At 40.1% G+C, this 16,899-nt stretch overlaps 1 protein-coding gene across 2 annotated transcripts in view; it reads left to right on the top strand.

The window, feature by feature from the left end:
- POU6F2 (POU class 6 homeobox 2) overlaps positions 1-16,899 on the top strand; it is a 377,784-nt gene that overhangs the window by 141,070 nt on the left and 219,815 nt on the right. For both annotated transcript variants that reach the window (XM_075125609.1, XM_048839160.2), the window contains exons 3-4: positions 12,708-12,799; positions 13,829-14,057. In XM_075125609.1, coding sequence (XP_074981710.1) covers positions 12,708-12,799; positions 13,829-14,057 — 321 coding nt within the window. The remainder of the gene's footprint in view (positions 1-12,707; positions 12,800-13,828; positions 14,058-16,899) is intronic.

Raw genomic sequence — 16,899 nt, 5'->3', positions numbered from 1 at the left:
GGCAGAAGGGTGATGGAAGGCACCTTTGCTCCCCATTTCAGGTGTGCCAAGCAATGCTCTGGCATATCTGAGGCTCTGACCCCTTAATTTCTGTGAATAGAGGGATAAGGCACATAGATTTGCTTTTTTCTAAAAATGACATGTGGTCTGAGCTCAGATTATACAGTTCTTATCAAAATGCGGAATAAAAAAAAGAGTATCTTCTTTGAAATCACATTTTCTAATGTATGTGTACAAGGAAGTAATTATTTATTTTTGCCCAACTCCAAATTATGTTTAATAGGCACGTATGCACAGTCTGAGATCTGACATAATCCTTAAAATAAATAATATGACAAATGGAAGTTGATGCTGGTTTTGTGTTGCTGTGTAATGGAGTTAGAATAATGACAGGACAATAATATAATAGAATACCATGAAGCCCTCACTATACTTGACTTTAAGTGGAACTAAAATCTTAGAAATAAGAGGACAATAAAATAATGCTTTGTAAAAAGGATAAAAGAATAATGTTACCTAAGTCTATTAGTGACATAACACGCTATGAATGCACTTAAATTAATAGCATCTTTTACCAGTAGATATTTTTCAATTACTGTAATGCTGAAAAAATAAACAGACCAGTAATACATAAAAAGGGATATAAAAATCTGATTTGTAAAAATCTGATCTCAGGCATTTTCATGGATTGGAAACTGTAGATCAATTTATATATTCCATAGCATTTAATCCCATTAGTAAGTATCATGGTGCCATCTCTCACTCTTTGAAGAAAGTTGTCTGTTACTTGGTATTTTGGCAAGGCTAAATTGTGCATCTTTTTTTGCTTATTTCCTGCCTGCACAACATGTTGTTACAGAGAGGTCTTGCCATGACAAGGTGTTACTAACCAGAGGATTTTTCACTGCGATACCACACATTTCATGCATTATGACTGTTGGGGGATATGCCTGCTATCTGCAAAGCTTTTTAACCCTATACAATGCTCCCTGTTCCTGAATTCTTCCTCCAGGACTAATCCTTTACCTATGGAAGTTGGTGGGAGTTTTGCCGTTGGCTGAAGAGGACTCAAGATCAGGCCCAATTACAGGAATGATGTCAGAGATTTTTGTAACACGCTTTTTTCACATCTTTATTCCCCCACATCTTTTTTTGCGTATCAGTAGCATATGATTAGGAAACACAACTTTGAGTTCCCACACAAGCCTTTTGAGTGCAACTCTCTAATAAATACCTTCCCAGATTTTTCAAGCATGCAGACTGTTCTTTGGGTCTTTCGGTATATCTAACGGTTGGGTTTACAATGAGAATTTAAACAACTCTTGCTGCATTTTTAACCTCAACTCAACCAGACTCAAGCTTAGATAATGAACCCAGCCTGCAACCGAATAGTCCTAAAAAGCAGACAAACTAGAAGTATTTGGGAATTCCTCATTAAATCCCACTGTAAATAATTGCTTCAATGGATTTGGGACACTAATAAACAGTCCCAAGTTAGTTTCAGGCCAAAAACTACAAGATCTTGAGACACCCATATTTACTGCACTTGAAACATTCATAGTTACTGCAACCACTTTCATTTGAAATAATGGCTCATCCTGCTGTGACACATCATGAGATCTTGTTATGGGTATCAAACAGGTGAGCCAGATTTCTGGAGGCAGTGAGGGTTTAGAATTTTGTGGGTGGGAACCTTCAGTAGTGCATTTGTGGCTATCTATTTCTAATGTAGCCTTTTAGCTTGTAATTTAGGTGGATCTGGGAGCCTGATCTCATGTCTACAGAGCTGCTGCTGCTCCCCTGGCTCTCTGCTAGGCTCCTACAGTATGCATCTCTGGGGCTTTCAAGAGTCTCAATAAAGTCTGAACAACTGAACAACCTGTAATGAGACTCTTGATGGAGCAGCCCCGGAGGGCTGCAGAAAGGCCATAGCAGAGAGGGAGCAATTGTCAAAAACAATGCAGGTATGAGACCAGACGAGTGGACTCAGCAATGAAAGCTGCAGTTTCATAAGCCACCATCACATGACCATGATCCCAAGTTAGAACAGTCTGGAGGAAGTGTGGGGTCAAGCAATTCCAAAAGGAAAAGAAAATCACTCCCAAACCAAAGTAAAACTTTGTAAAGGTTTAGGAAGGTTTTCCAGAGCTTCTGATTTCTACTTCAAGCATATTTCAGAACTCTTTTTGCCATCTCTAGTCTTTACTACAACCCTGAATAAATCACAACTTTTTTTAACGGGGTTCCTTTAGGTAGCTTCAGTGATGAGTAGTAAAGCACAGGCGGGGTGGGGGGAATGAGGTTGTGACACCCCAGAGGGAACTCTAGGAAGCGTTCTGCCTCAGATATCGCACAGGATTTGTGGGAGTGCCAAAATGGGAGCATGCCAGGGTTCAAGGTTGGGAGCATGGAGCTGTTGTCCTCCAAAACAGCATGTCACTTGTGATGGAAAACATAACATGAATTATTGCTGTCTGTTCCCTTTCCTGGAATCCCAGCCCAATATCAAATTATATTGTACTCCATCTGCATGCCTAAACTGATGTTCCATGCTGTATCTCTTTAACTTTGTTTAGCATAAGAGGGAACTTCCACACCGGAGCTGATTGCTGTAGTTAGCATGTCTTCTGCTGAGAGGTGGGTCTGTAGGAGTTGTAAATGCAGGTGCTTTTATTGGATTTAAATGTACGTTGCATCTCTTATTCAGAGATTCTCTACTAACTGAACCACACTTACTGCAGCTCCCTTAACACATTCACTCAGGATTGGTAGGACACTCAAGTTATTTTATATTTTTGCAGCATCTTTTCTCCCTACACAATTTTTTTAAAAAATTCCAAACAGGATGTTGGAGTTCAGAATTTCACTCTCTAGGTTGAATGAGGCTTGTGGCTTTCCCCCTTGGGAGTGAATCAGTCATCGGAACTTTTGAAAACAAAATATCTAAATCAGGCGAGGCAGTAAAATATTCTTGTGCACAGACAAACACACCCCATGCGAATGTTTATGTATACCAATTGTTGTATATCAAAATGGTCTGATGCCGGTAGCTAAACCAATAATGAGTGAATTGTACAGGTCCTCCAGACAAATGGCAGTGCAAATCTGTATAATGTCCAACACCATCATATAGTCAATTTTGTTTGGGAGGGCTAGAGTTAAGGGCTGCGGATGGTTGGGAAGCTTGTTACAGGGGGAGGGGTGCTTCTGTCCTGTAGACCAAGTAAATACACGTGTATAAATGCCATAAACATCATAAAGAAATGGTAGATGCCAATTAAAAAAGAAAAACAGTAGCAGTTCCTCCAAATAGATGTGCTCTCTTTGGCATTTAGTAAGCTTGCAGGGATTGAAAGAAAAGGAAGTTTAATTTAAAGAAGCCTCCTGCCCTGCTTAGCTAGGGATCAGCTGCCCAACATGAAATAATAATGCATTCAACCGTCCATCTTCTAATAAGTAACCTTTATCATCACTGCATTCACCAGCACTAACAGCAAGCAGTGGGTATGAAATGTTGTATGAATTCAGGGAAAACTGATAGGATCTTTCTGACCTTAATGTGATTATCTTTGTGCTAATGCATACAGTAGAGAAGAAACCACAACACTCAATATGAAGGGTCCAATTCATAAAAAATGCATGTACCATTAACAGGGGATATTTATGCACTGTAGTTACAGGGTGAAAAAAGTGAAATGAGCCTATTTTGAATAAAGAACATGCTTTTGCAATTATATCCCTTCCCCTTGTCTACAGTAGCAATGCTTCTTTTCTCATGTGAAGCATGTCAAATGCAAAAATAATTGATATAAGGTCTAACAATAAAACATAAGTTTATTTTAATAAATGATTTCAGTTAGCAAAATAAACGGGACGGAGGGAAAGGGATGGAGGAGGAAGAAAGGGGAAAAAGAAGAGAGAGGAAGACGCAGCCCCAATGGACTCATGCTCTGGGAGTCTACCAAAGTATTCCACAATCCCACGGGCCAACTTCCTTTGTCAAGTATGGTGAACAGTCAAGTTTCCCATACTGCGCCGTGAACAAAGGGCTAGTGGCCAAATTTTGGAAAGGCACTAGGAAGTGTGGGATACGGGTTGTTGGACTCTGTCCCACATAATGTCGTGTAGACGCTGGAGCCCCAGGTTGGGACATATGGGTTCAACGGTTCCTAACCCAGAGTTATAAATAAGTGTAGATTCTCGAGCCCTAGGTTAACAAATCCAGGATCTGCTAACTTGAGTTCTACTAACCTTGGGCTTAGATTCCAGTGTAGATCATACCCTGTGAGATATTATCTGTGATGTGAATCACTTTCATAAGCTAATATGCGTTATTACAAGTCACGTACCTCACAGTGTTGTAGGCCTGATTCAGCAAGGTGCATAAACGTGTGCCAAGCATGTGACTAGTCCTGTAGATTTCCGTGGTTTTACTCGCACATCCCAAATCAGGCATATGCTTTAGTGCCTTGCTGAACTGGAGCCTTTTGGAGACCATGATGTTTCCCACGAAGAACAAGAGGACGACACAAAGATCCCTGCGTAGTCAAAGGCAAGCTGGATTTGAAATCTGTGGCAGTCTGCAAATTATGCAACAGCTCTATTTACATTTTAAGATGTAGGGGTTTAATTAATTAAATATGAAATTTAATGATAAAATGAGCACATCAGCACTGAGGTGTTTATTTGGATATTATATACAATTTATTTTTTGCTCTCGTATTTTCAGTTTTGAAGATGCCAGAGACATTTATGTTGACAGTGCCTAGCTGCATCATAGATGTTTTCAGGGGTAAACTGGGAAAGGGGCTATTGGACTTTTGGTGACTGGGGAGGTGCGGGGGGCAATTAGGAATTATGCAATGAACACCTTAGCTGGATGTTCTATTAAAGTGATCAGCAGTGAAACAGTTAACAGTATTGACATTTAAATGTCATTTTAGGTTTCATAGTTAACAAGCCATTGATATGAATTGGGCAATTTGCTCCCCTCAAAGCTATTGTTTCAAGCTGTCTGCAGACTCAGGAAGCAACACTACAAGGACTCAGTTGGCTCATACTTTTACAGGTTCTTGGTAGGGGTAGAAATATTTTTCTATATGAAAGCTCAGAATTTGGAGCCCAATTTTTCAGCAAGTGGTGAATTCCAGAGCAAGTACTGTGGAATCATGGGCACGAAAGAACCTTTGATGTGGGCCAGCCCATGTGCTGAGTCAGTTTCATGCCTGCTCTTGGTCAATTTTATAACTGGCATTATAGGAATACAGTTTCTGGCCCCTAAATTAAATAGAAGCATTCCAGGTGTAAGCATGTAACCTTCTGTGAGTGATGCATTATAATAATTTAATTTCTCGGCCTGAGTGAAATTTTTACCAGTGAAAGTCAGGAGTTACACCAGTGTAAAATTGATGTGAGAGAGGAAGACTAGGCCCTTTGACTGAATTTGTCAGCACCTCAGTGCAGATCAGCGGAAGACCTCAGCTTTCTCTGGTGCAAATATTGTGACTATTAGAATCATACCAATGACATATAAAGGCCCTGTGCACCATCCATAGCCATCTCTTTACTGAGGCTTTACAGTGAGGTGATTTGGATTTGGAAGAGCCACCAGCCTATGGGCCCAATCCTGTGAGGTGCTGAGGCAGTGGAAGTTAGGATGCTCAACACTTTTAAGCTGGGGTTCGAAACAATAGGTTGATTAATTGGTTGGGGATGCTGAGGGTTTTTTTTCCTTTTAACAAGCTTGATTCTGCTGACCTTTCTCATGACAATGAAGTTTTGTGTGAGTGAAGCCTGCTGGATCAGGCTACCCTGTGGTAAGATTTTGGTTTTTTTATTATTATTATTTGTTTGTTTGTTTGTATTACTGTAGGACCTAGGAGCCCTAGTCATTGATCAGGACCCGTCTGTATTAGGTGCTTCACAAACAGAATAAAAGACCACGGGGGGACGAAAGCTTCCTGTGAATGGGGTGGTGGAGATGTGGATGGGGAATTGAGGAGAGGTCCTGAGACTTGGCTGCGGGGTGCCAGCTTCAGGCTGGGAAGGAGAGTCCTGGGACTTCTACCTGCCCCCTATCCCTTCTAGGTTCCATTCCCTACTCTCCAACCTGATCTTGAGTCCCAGAGCAGCTGCTTCAGCCCCATAGGGTCCACTCCTCCTTCCGCCATGCCCCCCAACCTCCCCCATGTTTGCATGAGTTTACCTGGGAGCAGAGTTCCCACAGTATTTCCATTGCAGGGGCTAGCCCCCTGCCTCCCCTCTCCTGGTTCTGCCTCTCCTGAAAAAGAGAGTCCCTGCCCCAAAGAGCTTACAAATTATGGCTCCATCTCCGCAGGTGCTGAATTCCCTCAACGTCCACTGAAGTCGAGCAGAGTTGGGGAAACTCCACTTTCAACACCTCATAGGACTGTGTTTTACTTTGCATGTTGTCTGTTTCTGCTGCTACTTGTTGGCAATACTAGATTTAGGGGGTTTTCTGTTTCTATTGATCATATTGTTTTAGATCTAAACGTCTATAGGCTTGGACAATGGGCGTATGCTTTTATAGATATTGACTTAAAATAATGAAATACTCTTGTAGTACCATGCGTAAGCATAGATTATATTTTTGTTTTCATAGTTAGGTTTGTAAAATCATATTTTATACATGAGTAGACTGAATCTCAGTGGAGTCAGTACTGCAGTTTATTAACTTTGGATGTTTAAATATATCACATCAAGTATTTCTAATACATTTTTGTAAGGCAAAACAGAATGGTGAAGAAGAAACAACCCTGCTCTTACCTTCCGATTGTAAGTCACATTGACTGTGAGAACAATTAAAATTAATTATGTGGATAGCAAGGTAGGGTTGGAACCAATGTTTCCTCGAATTTTTGACAGGCTGTGTGTGCAAAAATTTTCTTCTGTGCAAATATTTGAAGCAGAGTTCAAATTTGTGCGCCATGAGGCAAATGTGCCCAACCGAGTAAAATGAGAACAATGTCAAAAGTCGCCTTTAAATGATATTTCGGCCTGGCTCCGAAGTAGTATTTCATTTTTTGTGTGCGCGGTGTTTCGCCGTGTGTGCGGGGTTTAGGATCTGTGTGCACGCGCGCACACCTTAGAGGGAACAGTGGTTGGAACTGAGCATTTTAATATGTTTAGTTGCTTGAAATGCTAGTATCTTTATTTACATTATATTCACATGTAGCTGCCTTACTGCTATGGTAGTGTAAAATAACGTTTATTTTCAGAATCTATTTGGCTCTGTTAGTGCAAAACTTTATTATTGTAGTTAGCTGAATTATAAAAGTTAGGCTTTGAAAAATCAACAAAACCAAAGTTTTCAGGAAAGATGGTCCAGCAGAAGGGAAGGATTGTCCAGTGGTTAGGGTGCTAGTCTGGGACTTGTTGGATCTGGATTCTTTGCTTTGCTATAGGTCAGTGACTTAGCCTTTCTCTGCCTCAGTTCCCCATCTGTGCATGAGAATGGCAGCACTTTCCTACGTCACAGGGGTGCTGTGGGGAGAAATACATTATAAGACTGTGAGATGCTCCATGCTATGGTATTGGGGGGCACAAAAGCCACCTAAGTGTGGTAAAGAGTCTAAGACCTGGCTAGAACTGATGCTGATTTCATCACCATCATCTCACCTACGGTTAGCAGGCCTTTGCTAGTCTGATTGTGGAGCTCAATCCCCACTGACATCTACCCTGGTTCGTCTCTTCTCACTTTTCAAAAACAGTTGAACAAGTTTTTATTTCAAAAGCATTTTATGAGTGGCAATAGGAGTATTTAGTATCGCGCAGAGGCCCCAACTGAGATCCTGACCCGTAGCTGTTGGACAGACATGTAGTAAGAGATGGTCCTGAAGTTATTACAGTCTAAATGGACAGGACAGATGGAGAAGAGAACTGAATTTCCACATTGTCATACGGGAATCCATGACCGAATCAGGAACTGAAACCAGACCACCAGTCCAGTGCCTTTAACCATAAAAACATCCCTCTTATTAAAACCACACTTAGCACCCGACTAATTCCCTTTCCCTTCCATCTTTTTCCTCTTCTTTTCTTTACTGCCTCTGTGTTTTATTTGGTTTTTTAAGAGGGTTGTTTTACATTATGTTTTCATAATAGTTTCATTTGGGTTTTTTTGTCATGCACTCCAAACACCTTGACAGGTGAGGGGCTGCTTTAATAATTAATTTGGTATTAATAATAACATTTATTAATTATTAAAACTGTATCTAGGTTGGTGCTTGTGTCCTGGCAGCAGCTCCCCAGACTATTAGCATGGTATTATTGAGCATGCTGTCTGAGCCTGCCTGTGAGAGCGGCTCCGCAAGTAAACCTGTGCTCCAGCTCCCCTCCTGTGCACAAGATTGTTTCTATTTTCAAAATGGACCACCCCACCCACCATCTCTACTCTCCCTCAACCCAAATGCCACAGCTTTCATGTACCAGGGAGGAGACAGATCACCCCGAATGACATTGGACAAGGTGATCAGTCACCCTCCCTACAAGTGTAATTAGACTTGTACATTCACATAGACTATAAGGTCAGAAGGGACCATCACGGTCATCTAGTTTGGCCTCCTGAAGATTGTGGAGGACACAACCTCCCCTAAACATCAACATGGGAAGAGGGGATAGCTGACCCAGGTGTGGTGCTTTATTTATTTGGATTTTCAAAATTGGGAAAGGAAAAAAGATGAGAATAATACCTAGCTCTTTTCTAATACTTTCCAGCAGTAGATCTCAAAGCGCTTTATAAAGGAGATCTGTATCATCATCTCAATTTTACAGACGGGGAAACTGAGGCACGGGTCTGTAACATGTCTTGCCCAAGCTCACCTAGTGGCAGAGGCCGGAAAAGAACCCAGGCCCCTAACTCGTAGGCTGATGCTTTATCCACTAGGCTACACGGCCTCCCTCATGTGAGAAGGATTTAAGTCCAGAGCACTCATGCCATTACTTTCATCCCAATATCAGAGTTGGCTAGAAGACCTGCCCATTCACAAGATCTTTTTCTATAGGGGCAGAGAGCCTGGTGCGCCTGCATATGGGGAGAGATAGTAGCTCCCGCTTAGTAGCCGGTCACTTAATATGTGCAGAGTACCCTGCAAACAGCAGCCAGAGCTGATCTCACACTGCTAACCATTTCTGTTATAGTCCCTTTCTGTTGTTATACTGCCTTATACTCACAGAGGTGTTCCGAGGCTTAATGAATTCATGTCTGTAAAGGGCAGTGATATCCTTGTGGAAGGACTGTACAGTTGTTGAAGTTGATCTAACAAGAGGTAGTGGCATGAATCCAGACATTGGAAAAATAACACTTTGGCAAATCTTTTTAAAATAGCCAAGGTCCCATTTGCCTAGGGACGTCACTGAGCCAGCAACAATAAATGGTTTAAGAGCCACTGAATTAAAACAGAGGGGAGAGGACAATCCAGAGCTTGTGTGGAAGGACAGGCTAGAAATCTTGCTGCTAGATAATAACCTACGATGGCTTTCCGGTCCATCATCTATGATTCTGTGAATCACAAACAGTAAATATAACATGAGGTACTCTTAGTACTTGGTTTTGTTAGCTGACTTCTTCTAGCGTGGCAGAATCTGCCCTGCTAATTCAGAGAAATAATACTGTAGGGAAGGAATGAATCATAGCGTTCTACAAATGTTTTGTGGCTGTATTTTGCCTTCCTGGATGTCTATGCCTGGGCTTTATCACTGAAGATAATAGGTGGCAGAGAACAACTTCTGTTTGCTTGGGTGATGCAGTGGAACCTCCAATCACCCAGAAATTCTTGCTCTGCCACATTTGCTCACTGCTCAGCCAACAAGCTGCAGATTTCCCTCCTGACTGTGAAAGAAAACTTGAGCCTGGAGTGGCTGCTGTAGCAGATAGATTAGGAGATGGGCCTATAAAACTAAGTACACTACATGTGTATGAGAAAAATAAATATGGGCATGAGGGGGAAACATGCCTTTTTGATCCTGAAAAGACAGCATGCATAATTTCATGTGGAGACTGTGTAAGACCTCATTCATACACTGAAATTGTATGCCATTTCAATGAGACTTCTAAACGGTGTGGAAAGTGAGCTGGAAGAAGAAGGCACAACATTAATGCACTGGAATAAAAACAGATGCAGTGTCTTGAATAAACAGCAATATAAAATGAATGAAATCCTATTTGATTGCAATTAATGCAATGCAATAAGAAAACGACATAATTAATTATAATTTAATAGTACTCTAGTTTTATTGTCTGATTTTGTCTGACACCTTTTGTACAAACTGCTTCTCACAGGATTAAATATTGCGAGTTACATACAGTATACATAACAGAAAATAGTGTTCACTAAATAAAAAATGTATGAAAACTTCATTGGGAACATTCATGAGAGTAAGTGCTGTACGAGCAGGCCCTTAATTAATTAAAATAGGATCATGTACTAATAGACATTTGGTTGTTGCTTTGTACTTTCTCTGAAGCCTTTCCAGGCAAATTCATTGACAGGATACAATATTAGGAACTTGTTTCAGTAATATCATAGTCCAAGACAAAGCTCTAACTTCTTCAAGCAGGCAAACAAAAACAGATATTTAATTTGACCTCAGTGGTGGGCTAGTCAGGATCATGGGACCTGCGTCTTTGATGTAATATCATTCCTTGTATACAGCTGTCATATGAAGATAAATAAAGAACATGCTGATATTTGGAAATAAGCATAGGCAAAGTGGTGTTTATTCATAATGGATCTGATCCTGCAGTCCCTTTAGAAGCAGGAGTCATGTTGAAGGCAGTTTGAGTTTTGCCTGAGTGAGGACATTGTTATGCATATAAAAACTCAGATTGTGTACATTTTCACAGTATTGCTCACATCCAGTTAAATTCCATGCTTTCCAAGCATCGCAGATAATAAATCACGCACAAAAAATGTAGTGCCTAAATAGGGTGACCAGGTAGCAAGTGTGAAAAATAGGGATGGGGGTGAGGGGTAATAGGAGCCCATATTAAAAAAAGCCCCAAATATTGGGACTGTCCCTATAAAATTGGGATATCTGGTCACCCTATGCCTAAATCTCTTCATGCACGTTATTAGGCAGTTGTCGGAGTCTTGACCAATTATAATAGGTCAGCTTATTCTAGTTATTAAATGACAGTGGTCATTAAAATGCCAAACCTATTTTGACAGACTTCACTTTATAAAATGTCAAAAAGTCTGTGTGTTTTTATTAGTTGGTTCCAAATCAATTTAGAAATTTCAATAGAACGCTTGTAAGTATTCCCAAAGCAATGTCCATTTCTGACTTTCTGTGCACACACAAAAATATTACAAATTAATCAGATTTCTGCATAATGGCTCTGCACATTTATTGCCTAATCCCATTATAAAATGCTGTTGTGATTGACACATCGCGGTAGAGATAGAAGTCAATTGAATAATATGTAGCAGTCAATTTTATTTGTGCCTTAATGTGATGAAGTATTTTTTTCACATTTCCATTATTTATAAGTCTGTCCCCTTGGAGAATATATAGAAGAATTTGTTTTAAATGAGCTGATAATACCTTCTTTAAAATTTATAAGTATGACAGAATCATATCCTTTTTTTCCGTCACAGACCATGGCATGCCAATAAACTGGTTCTGAATTGCCTTGTACTTGCTATTCATAGGACAAACATTGGAAAAGGGGATCTTGTTAAGGTTTACTTAGAATTGGATTTCAACCATCCATCAGAAAAAAACTAACAGAACAAAAGCTGCTGTACTGACCAGAAATGCTAAAATTGTATCCAGGAATTTTCTTTATTTAAAACTACAGTGCTCCGGCTGCTGCTTTTCATACTTGCTGCCATTTCCTTCAGATACAGAAACAAACAGTGGGCCTGATCCTGCAGTCCTCCTTGAAGAAGTTGTGAGTCAGTGTGAGTTCTGCCCTAGTCAGGACTGCAGGAGTGAACTTTTAAGTTTGAAAGCCGATTGTTGACCTTGTGTTACAGTTATTAGGGTTTGTTTGGTGTTTTTCAAATCTCTTCAGTGATCTTCAGCAGAATCCAGCTAGAGCTACATTGGAAGGTGTTCTGTGCTCAGCGTGTTTGATTCAAGCACATAGTTAGTGCTGGTTTTTTATTGTCTCAGTTGGCACAGAAACACCTTGGTTATGACAAGCTCTGCTTTACCATATATAATTAGAGAACAAGAAGAAAGTGCCGTTTAGAAGCATGTTTGCGCTCAGTTTTTGTAATGCCTTTTATCATGAGCGGTACAGGTTTCTCTGCCTCAGATGAGCCCCACCCCAAAAAAGAGGCGTTATAAAGTAGATGTGACTTGATTGTTTCCCAGATAATTTTTGCTTTGAGAAATTAGAATAGCTGTTGCTCACCTAAGCTTATAAATGCAATTGCCACGCACACACAGAGTATTCATGTACAGTGTGTAAATTGATGTATAATGCAATCCACATTAGCTGAGTTGATGATAGCTTCAGTTTCACTGCTGTCAGATTCCAGTATCTCCCTGAATGAGCTGTCTGGCCTGAATGAATGTTAGCATAATTTATGCAGCTGATAAGTGATTTGAGTGCTTGCGTTATTGATAAACCACTTTAGCATATCATTTTCAGCTTGATGTTATGTGACATCACAGTAAAATGTAATGTGCCGGTCCCTGGGCTAGATATTAATGTAGAGCTTCTCTTTGAATTCTAGGGGCCAGAGGAAACCCAGTGCTGTCTGATACAAGCACAGCTGATCAGCATCAGCTCAGTCAGTCCCACCCAGCATTCCCGGTTGGGCCCCAGGTCAGTTCCTTTCATTTAGCCTAATTAAAATTGCAGTTTGATTTAAGTAATTAACAATGAATGAAAATTACCTAACCGTATAAATATAGAAAATATGGTGATATATTGTTTGGCTGAAGTTTTATTACACAAACGTGTACAGAGAAGATGTGGAAGTGACATATTTTTTAAAAAAATATTCTGTATGTGGTCTTGCTTTAAAAACAAACAGACGAGGTTTGTTTCTATATGTTTTTCCAAAGAGTAAAATGTAAATGGTTTGTGTGTTTATAAAATGAAGTTATTTGAACCTTACATCAGTTACTTTGGAAGCACTGGTCATGATTTAATATAAAAAAAAGTTAATGCAATTTTAATGCAAGTTTAGCTTATTGGATTTGACAATCCTATAGTCACACACAGCTCCTGCATTAATAAAAAAAATCCATTCATTATTTTATTAAGCCAAATGTTTTTGCAGTAAGGTATGGGTGTTATACTGTTCTTCTGAACTGTTACAAAGTGCTTGATTTTCTGTGTCACTTTGTATAGGGATATCTGCATTCGCTCAATTGCCCTGGGAAGGCAAGCAGATGCTTGATGTTCCAGCCTACTTTATAGTGCAGTCTTTGAGCATCCCTTGCATCACATAGCTCCTGGAAATTATTAATTTTGCAACTTGAGCTCTGGGAAAGTTTGAGTTTAAATACTTGTAGGTTTGGTTGAATTTGGTCTTCTTGGATTCAGAAACCAATCCTGGGGCATGTACAGTAAATTCTTTACAAAGTTGATGCAACTTAAGTCAGGCTCTGATTTCAGAGATCAGTGGGTTGGATATGATTACCAGAGTTTCCAGCCTCGATCTTCAGGATCTTCAAGGCTTTTTGTGTTGGAGGGAAGTGTATGTTCTTACATTAGAAACGGTGCGTTGTAATTGCATGTACGAATTGTAATATTACAGGTGATCCCAGGCACATGTACAGTGATATCGGTGTTATTTCTTATTCAGGTGTACAGTAAAATATGCTTACTGTATATGTTTCATTACAGCCATTACTGACAGCTCAACAGTTAGCCTCAGCGGTAGCGGGGGTGATGCCAGGAGGCACTCCAGCCCTAAATCAACCTATCCTTATTCCCTTCAACATGGCTGGACAACTGGGTGGTCAACAAGGACTGGTCCTAACTCTGCCTACAGCTAATCTCACCAACATCCAAGGGCTGGTAGCAGCAGCTGCAGCAGGAGGCATTATGACTTTGCCATTGCAAAATCTACAAGGTAAACCTCATCAATCAGTATTTTCACAGGTAGATCCATTTGTCCACAAAAAAGGTTATTCATGATCCCAAATCTTTATTGAAAATTCAAAACCTTAATTATTTTGAAATACTAAAAATATACTGAAAGGTTACCAAATCTATACTGCATTTTTCGTAAACATTTTGTGTCAGTATTCTTCTTTCTCGTTCCACAGGCCAGTACTATGAGATCCTGGAAATAGCTAACTGGTCTGCTCTATCATACCGGTTGATGGCTTTAATTCACTGTTCACTTAAAATTTTAAAATAGCATTGTGAACTCAAATAAGATTGGCCAATGCTGAATCTTAGCTGAGAGAGTAGGGAAGAGTAAAGGAAGAGGTGCAGCTAAAAGCTTAGTATCAGGATGTGGTCATTTAGAAGTATCTGTTATTTGATTTCCACATTATAAAAGCATCCTTTCTGTAACTGCTATTAGACTCTCCAGGACGTGTATTGCTGTACCATACTCGCATTTATGAGGTGGCTGGTGGTACTTTAGCCTTATACGCCACAACAGTGTGCATTCCAACCAACAGGCCCTCTAAGAGCAAACGAAGCAAAGTGGTATTTGCATTCCGCTTAAAAATTAGTTCCTGCTTTCTACTGGTTCTTCCTAAAGTGGTCTAGGTTATAATAAAAAAGTCATGCCGTGATAAAGCTAATTCTCTCACTACAGCTACTAAAATAAAGTGCGTGAGTGTCAGTTTAAAATAAAGAGGCTGTTGCATCCATCAAGGGCACATTACTCTTATTGTGGCTGTTATAGCAACATATGTGTGCATGGAGCTTTATAGGAAAATTTAAAGACCAATGCCCATATTCTCAAGTGCGGTGCAATCAGTTGGGGCTATGCTACATCGTACGAGCACAGAGTGGCACTAATGATATCATCTGGTGGCACAGAGATGGTGAAGTGGCTCCTAATCTCTACTGGCAGTATAGGGGGTGTGGCCACGATTTCACTACTCCACTCTGGTCCTTGGCTGCCATTTCAGCCCCTTGTGGCCATTGAATGTTGTTTAAATTTAGAATAGACACCATACCTGACTCGGAGTACAAAGTTCACCTGTGCATTCCCCTGCCCCCATGTCCTGAGGTGTACTGTGTTCGCCTTAGCAGAGAATCTGGACCTAGATCTCTCTCACCCATTGTGTTTATTATCTTAAGTCAGACTGAAAACCCAGCACAGCGAAGTAAAATGTAACTGTTGTTGTTCCGTATGTTCACTCCTGGCGCATGAATGTACCATAACAATAACACTGCCGCAGTCGAGGAGTTTATCTAATATTAAGTATAAAGGAATTTACTTATTATTCTCAATGGTGTTTATTGCTTCTTAGAAGGAGGTTGCTCATGAGTTGAGTTGCACAATGTACAACAGGCAAAGTGTTAGCAAAAAACCCATAATGAAATTGCAAGAGTAGTTTTAATGGGGAGGGACACATCCTATATGCAAGCGATGGAGGGTGTGAGTGAAGAATCAAATATAGCTTTAACTGCCGCTCCCATTTTTCTTTCCTGACCTAAATGCTTAAAAAAGTTTTCCAAAGACAAGATGGGAGTTCAATTAAGTGAATGCTCTACACAGCACTCTAAATACTTTTTAGGCAATTAAACTTCAGTTGCTGCTGATGACTTGATGGATTGTTTGAAGCACCAGTGTCTACAGGTTGTGAAACCGAGAAGAGGAGAGACAGTTAATGTGTTGAACAAAATGTGTGCCTGGTACTCTCACCTGTTGGTGCAACTACTTGCCTTTACCTTGTGTGTGTTTTAAAGTTTAATTTCAACAGACCTCTCTTATCATAGTTGTAAATGGTTTTCACTTTAATGTTTAAAATAATGTCTCTCTCATACCATTAAGCTGCACCGAGGAACCTGTCATTCATAAATCATAGATGAGAAGGACACACTAATGCACAGATTTTGCTTGTTTAAAATTTGAAAGTGCATGTAAAGTAGGGAATTGAAGATTAAAAAAATAATGCAGGAACAGGACCGGGTAAAAGCAGAGATAACAAAGTGAAGGGAAGAGGCCTTTTAGTGTAGGTAGATGATAAAATCTTAATGAGGAAACAGGCATTATAAAAATGTATCCCTCCACTCAAGAGTGTACCAGCTTATGATTTCTGTGTATATAGTATTATAAATAAACATAAGCTCATGGACCTCTTACGTCACTAATTCATTGTGCTTTGCTAAATTGGATGGTATGGCCTAAGAGCTACAACCAATGCACTTGAGTTCAGTCTTGGTGGTTTCAGCCAATGAGTATATACACTGAGATCACTTTTAAACATGGGTTTTGAAAGCCCTGACCTGATAAGGTGTAAATTTTCCTCCAAAACCTTGACTAAAATAGTTTAAAAAGGGAATAAGGGACAGGGCACAGATTCAGTTAAAATGCCCATCCTTAACCATTTTCTCCTGGCTAACTTTCCCTAGCAGCAACAAAATTGTGTGACTTTAGTGGTATCAATAAGAACAGCAGTGCTGAAAACTTTTATTTATCTATATACATATATGGTCCCCATTATCATAGAATCTGAGCGCTTCACAACAGGAATGTATGTATCATTACTACCCCCAGTGAGGTAGGCCCGTGCTATTATCCCCATTTCACAGATGGGGAACTGAAGCACAGAAGAGAACTTTGACACACCAACAATGGTGAGATTGTGGGAAGAGGAAAGAGGTAGCAGATGCTAGAAAAGCAGAGGAAGTGTTGTCTACTATTTAGGCCAAGTTTTTTCATCTTTAATTTTAGTCCATTGCATCTAGCCATCCTTGTGTTGGCTAATATGAACAACCTTCTCAGC

The sequence above is a fragment of the Caretta caretta genome, chromosome 2, assembly GCF_965140235.1.
Source record: "Caretta caretta isolate rCarCar2 chromosome 2, rCarCar1.hap1, whole genome shotgun sequence".
NCBI classification, from domain to species: Eukaryota; Metazoa; Chordata; order Testudines; family Cheloniidae; genus Caretta; species Caretta caretta.
Note: the sequence above shows the minus strand (reverse complement) of the source record. Positions and strands in the feature narration are given on the sequence as shown.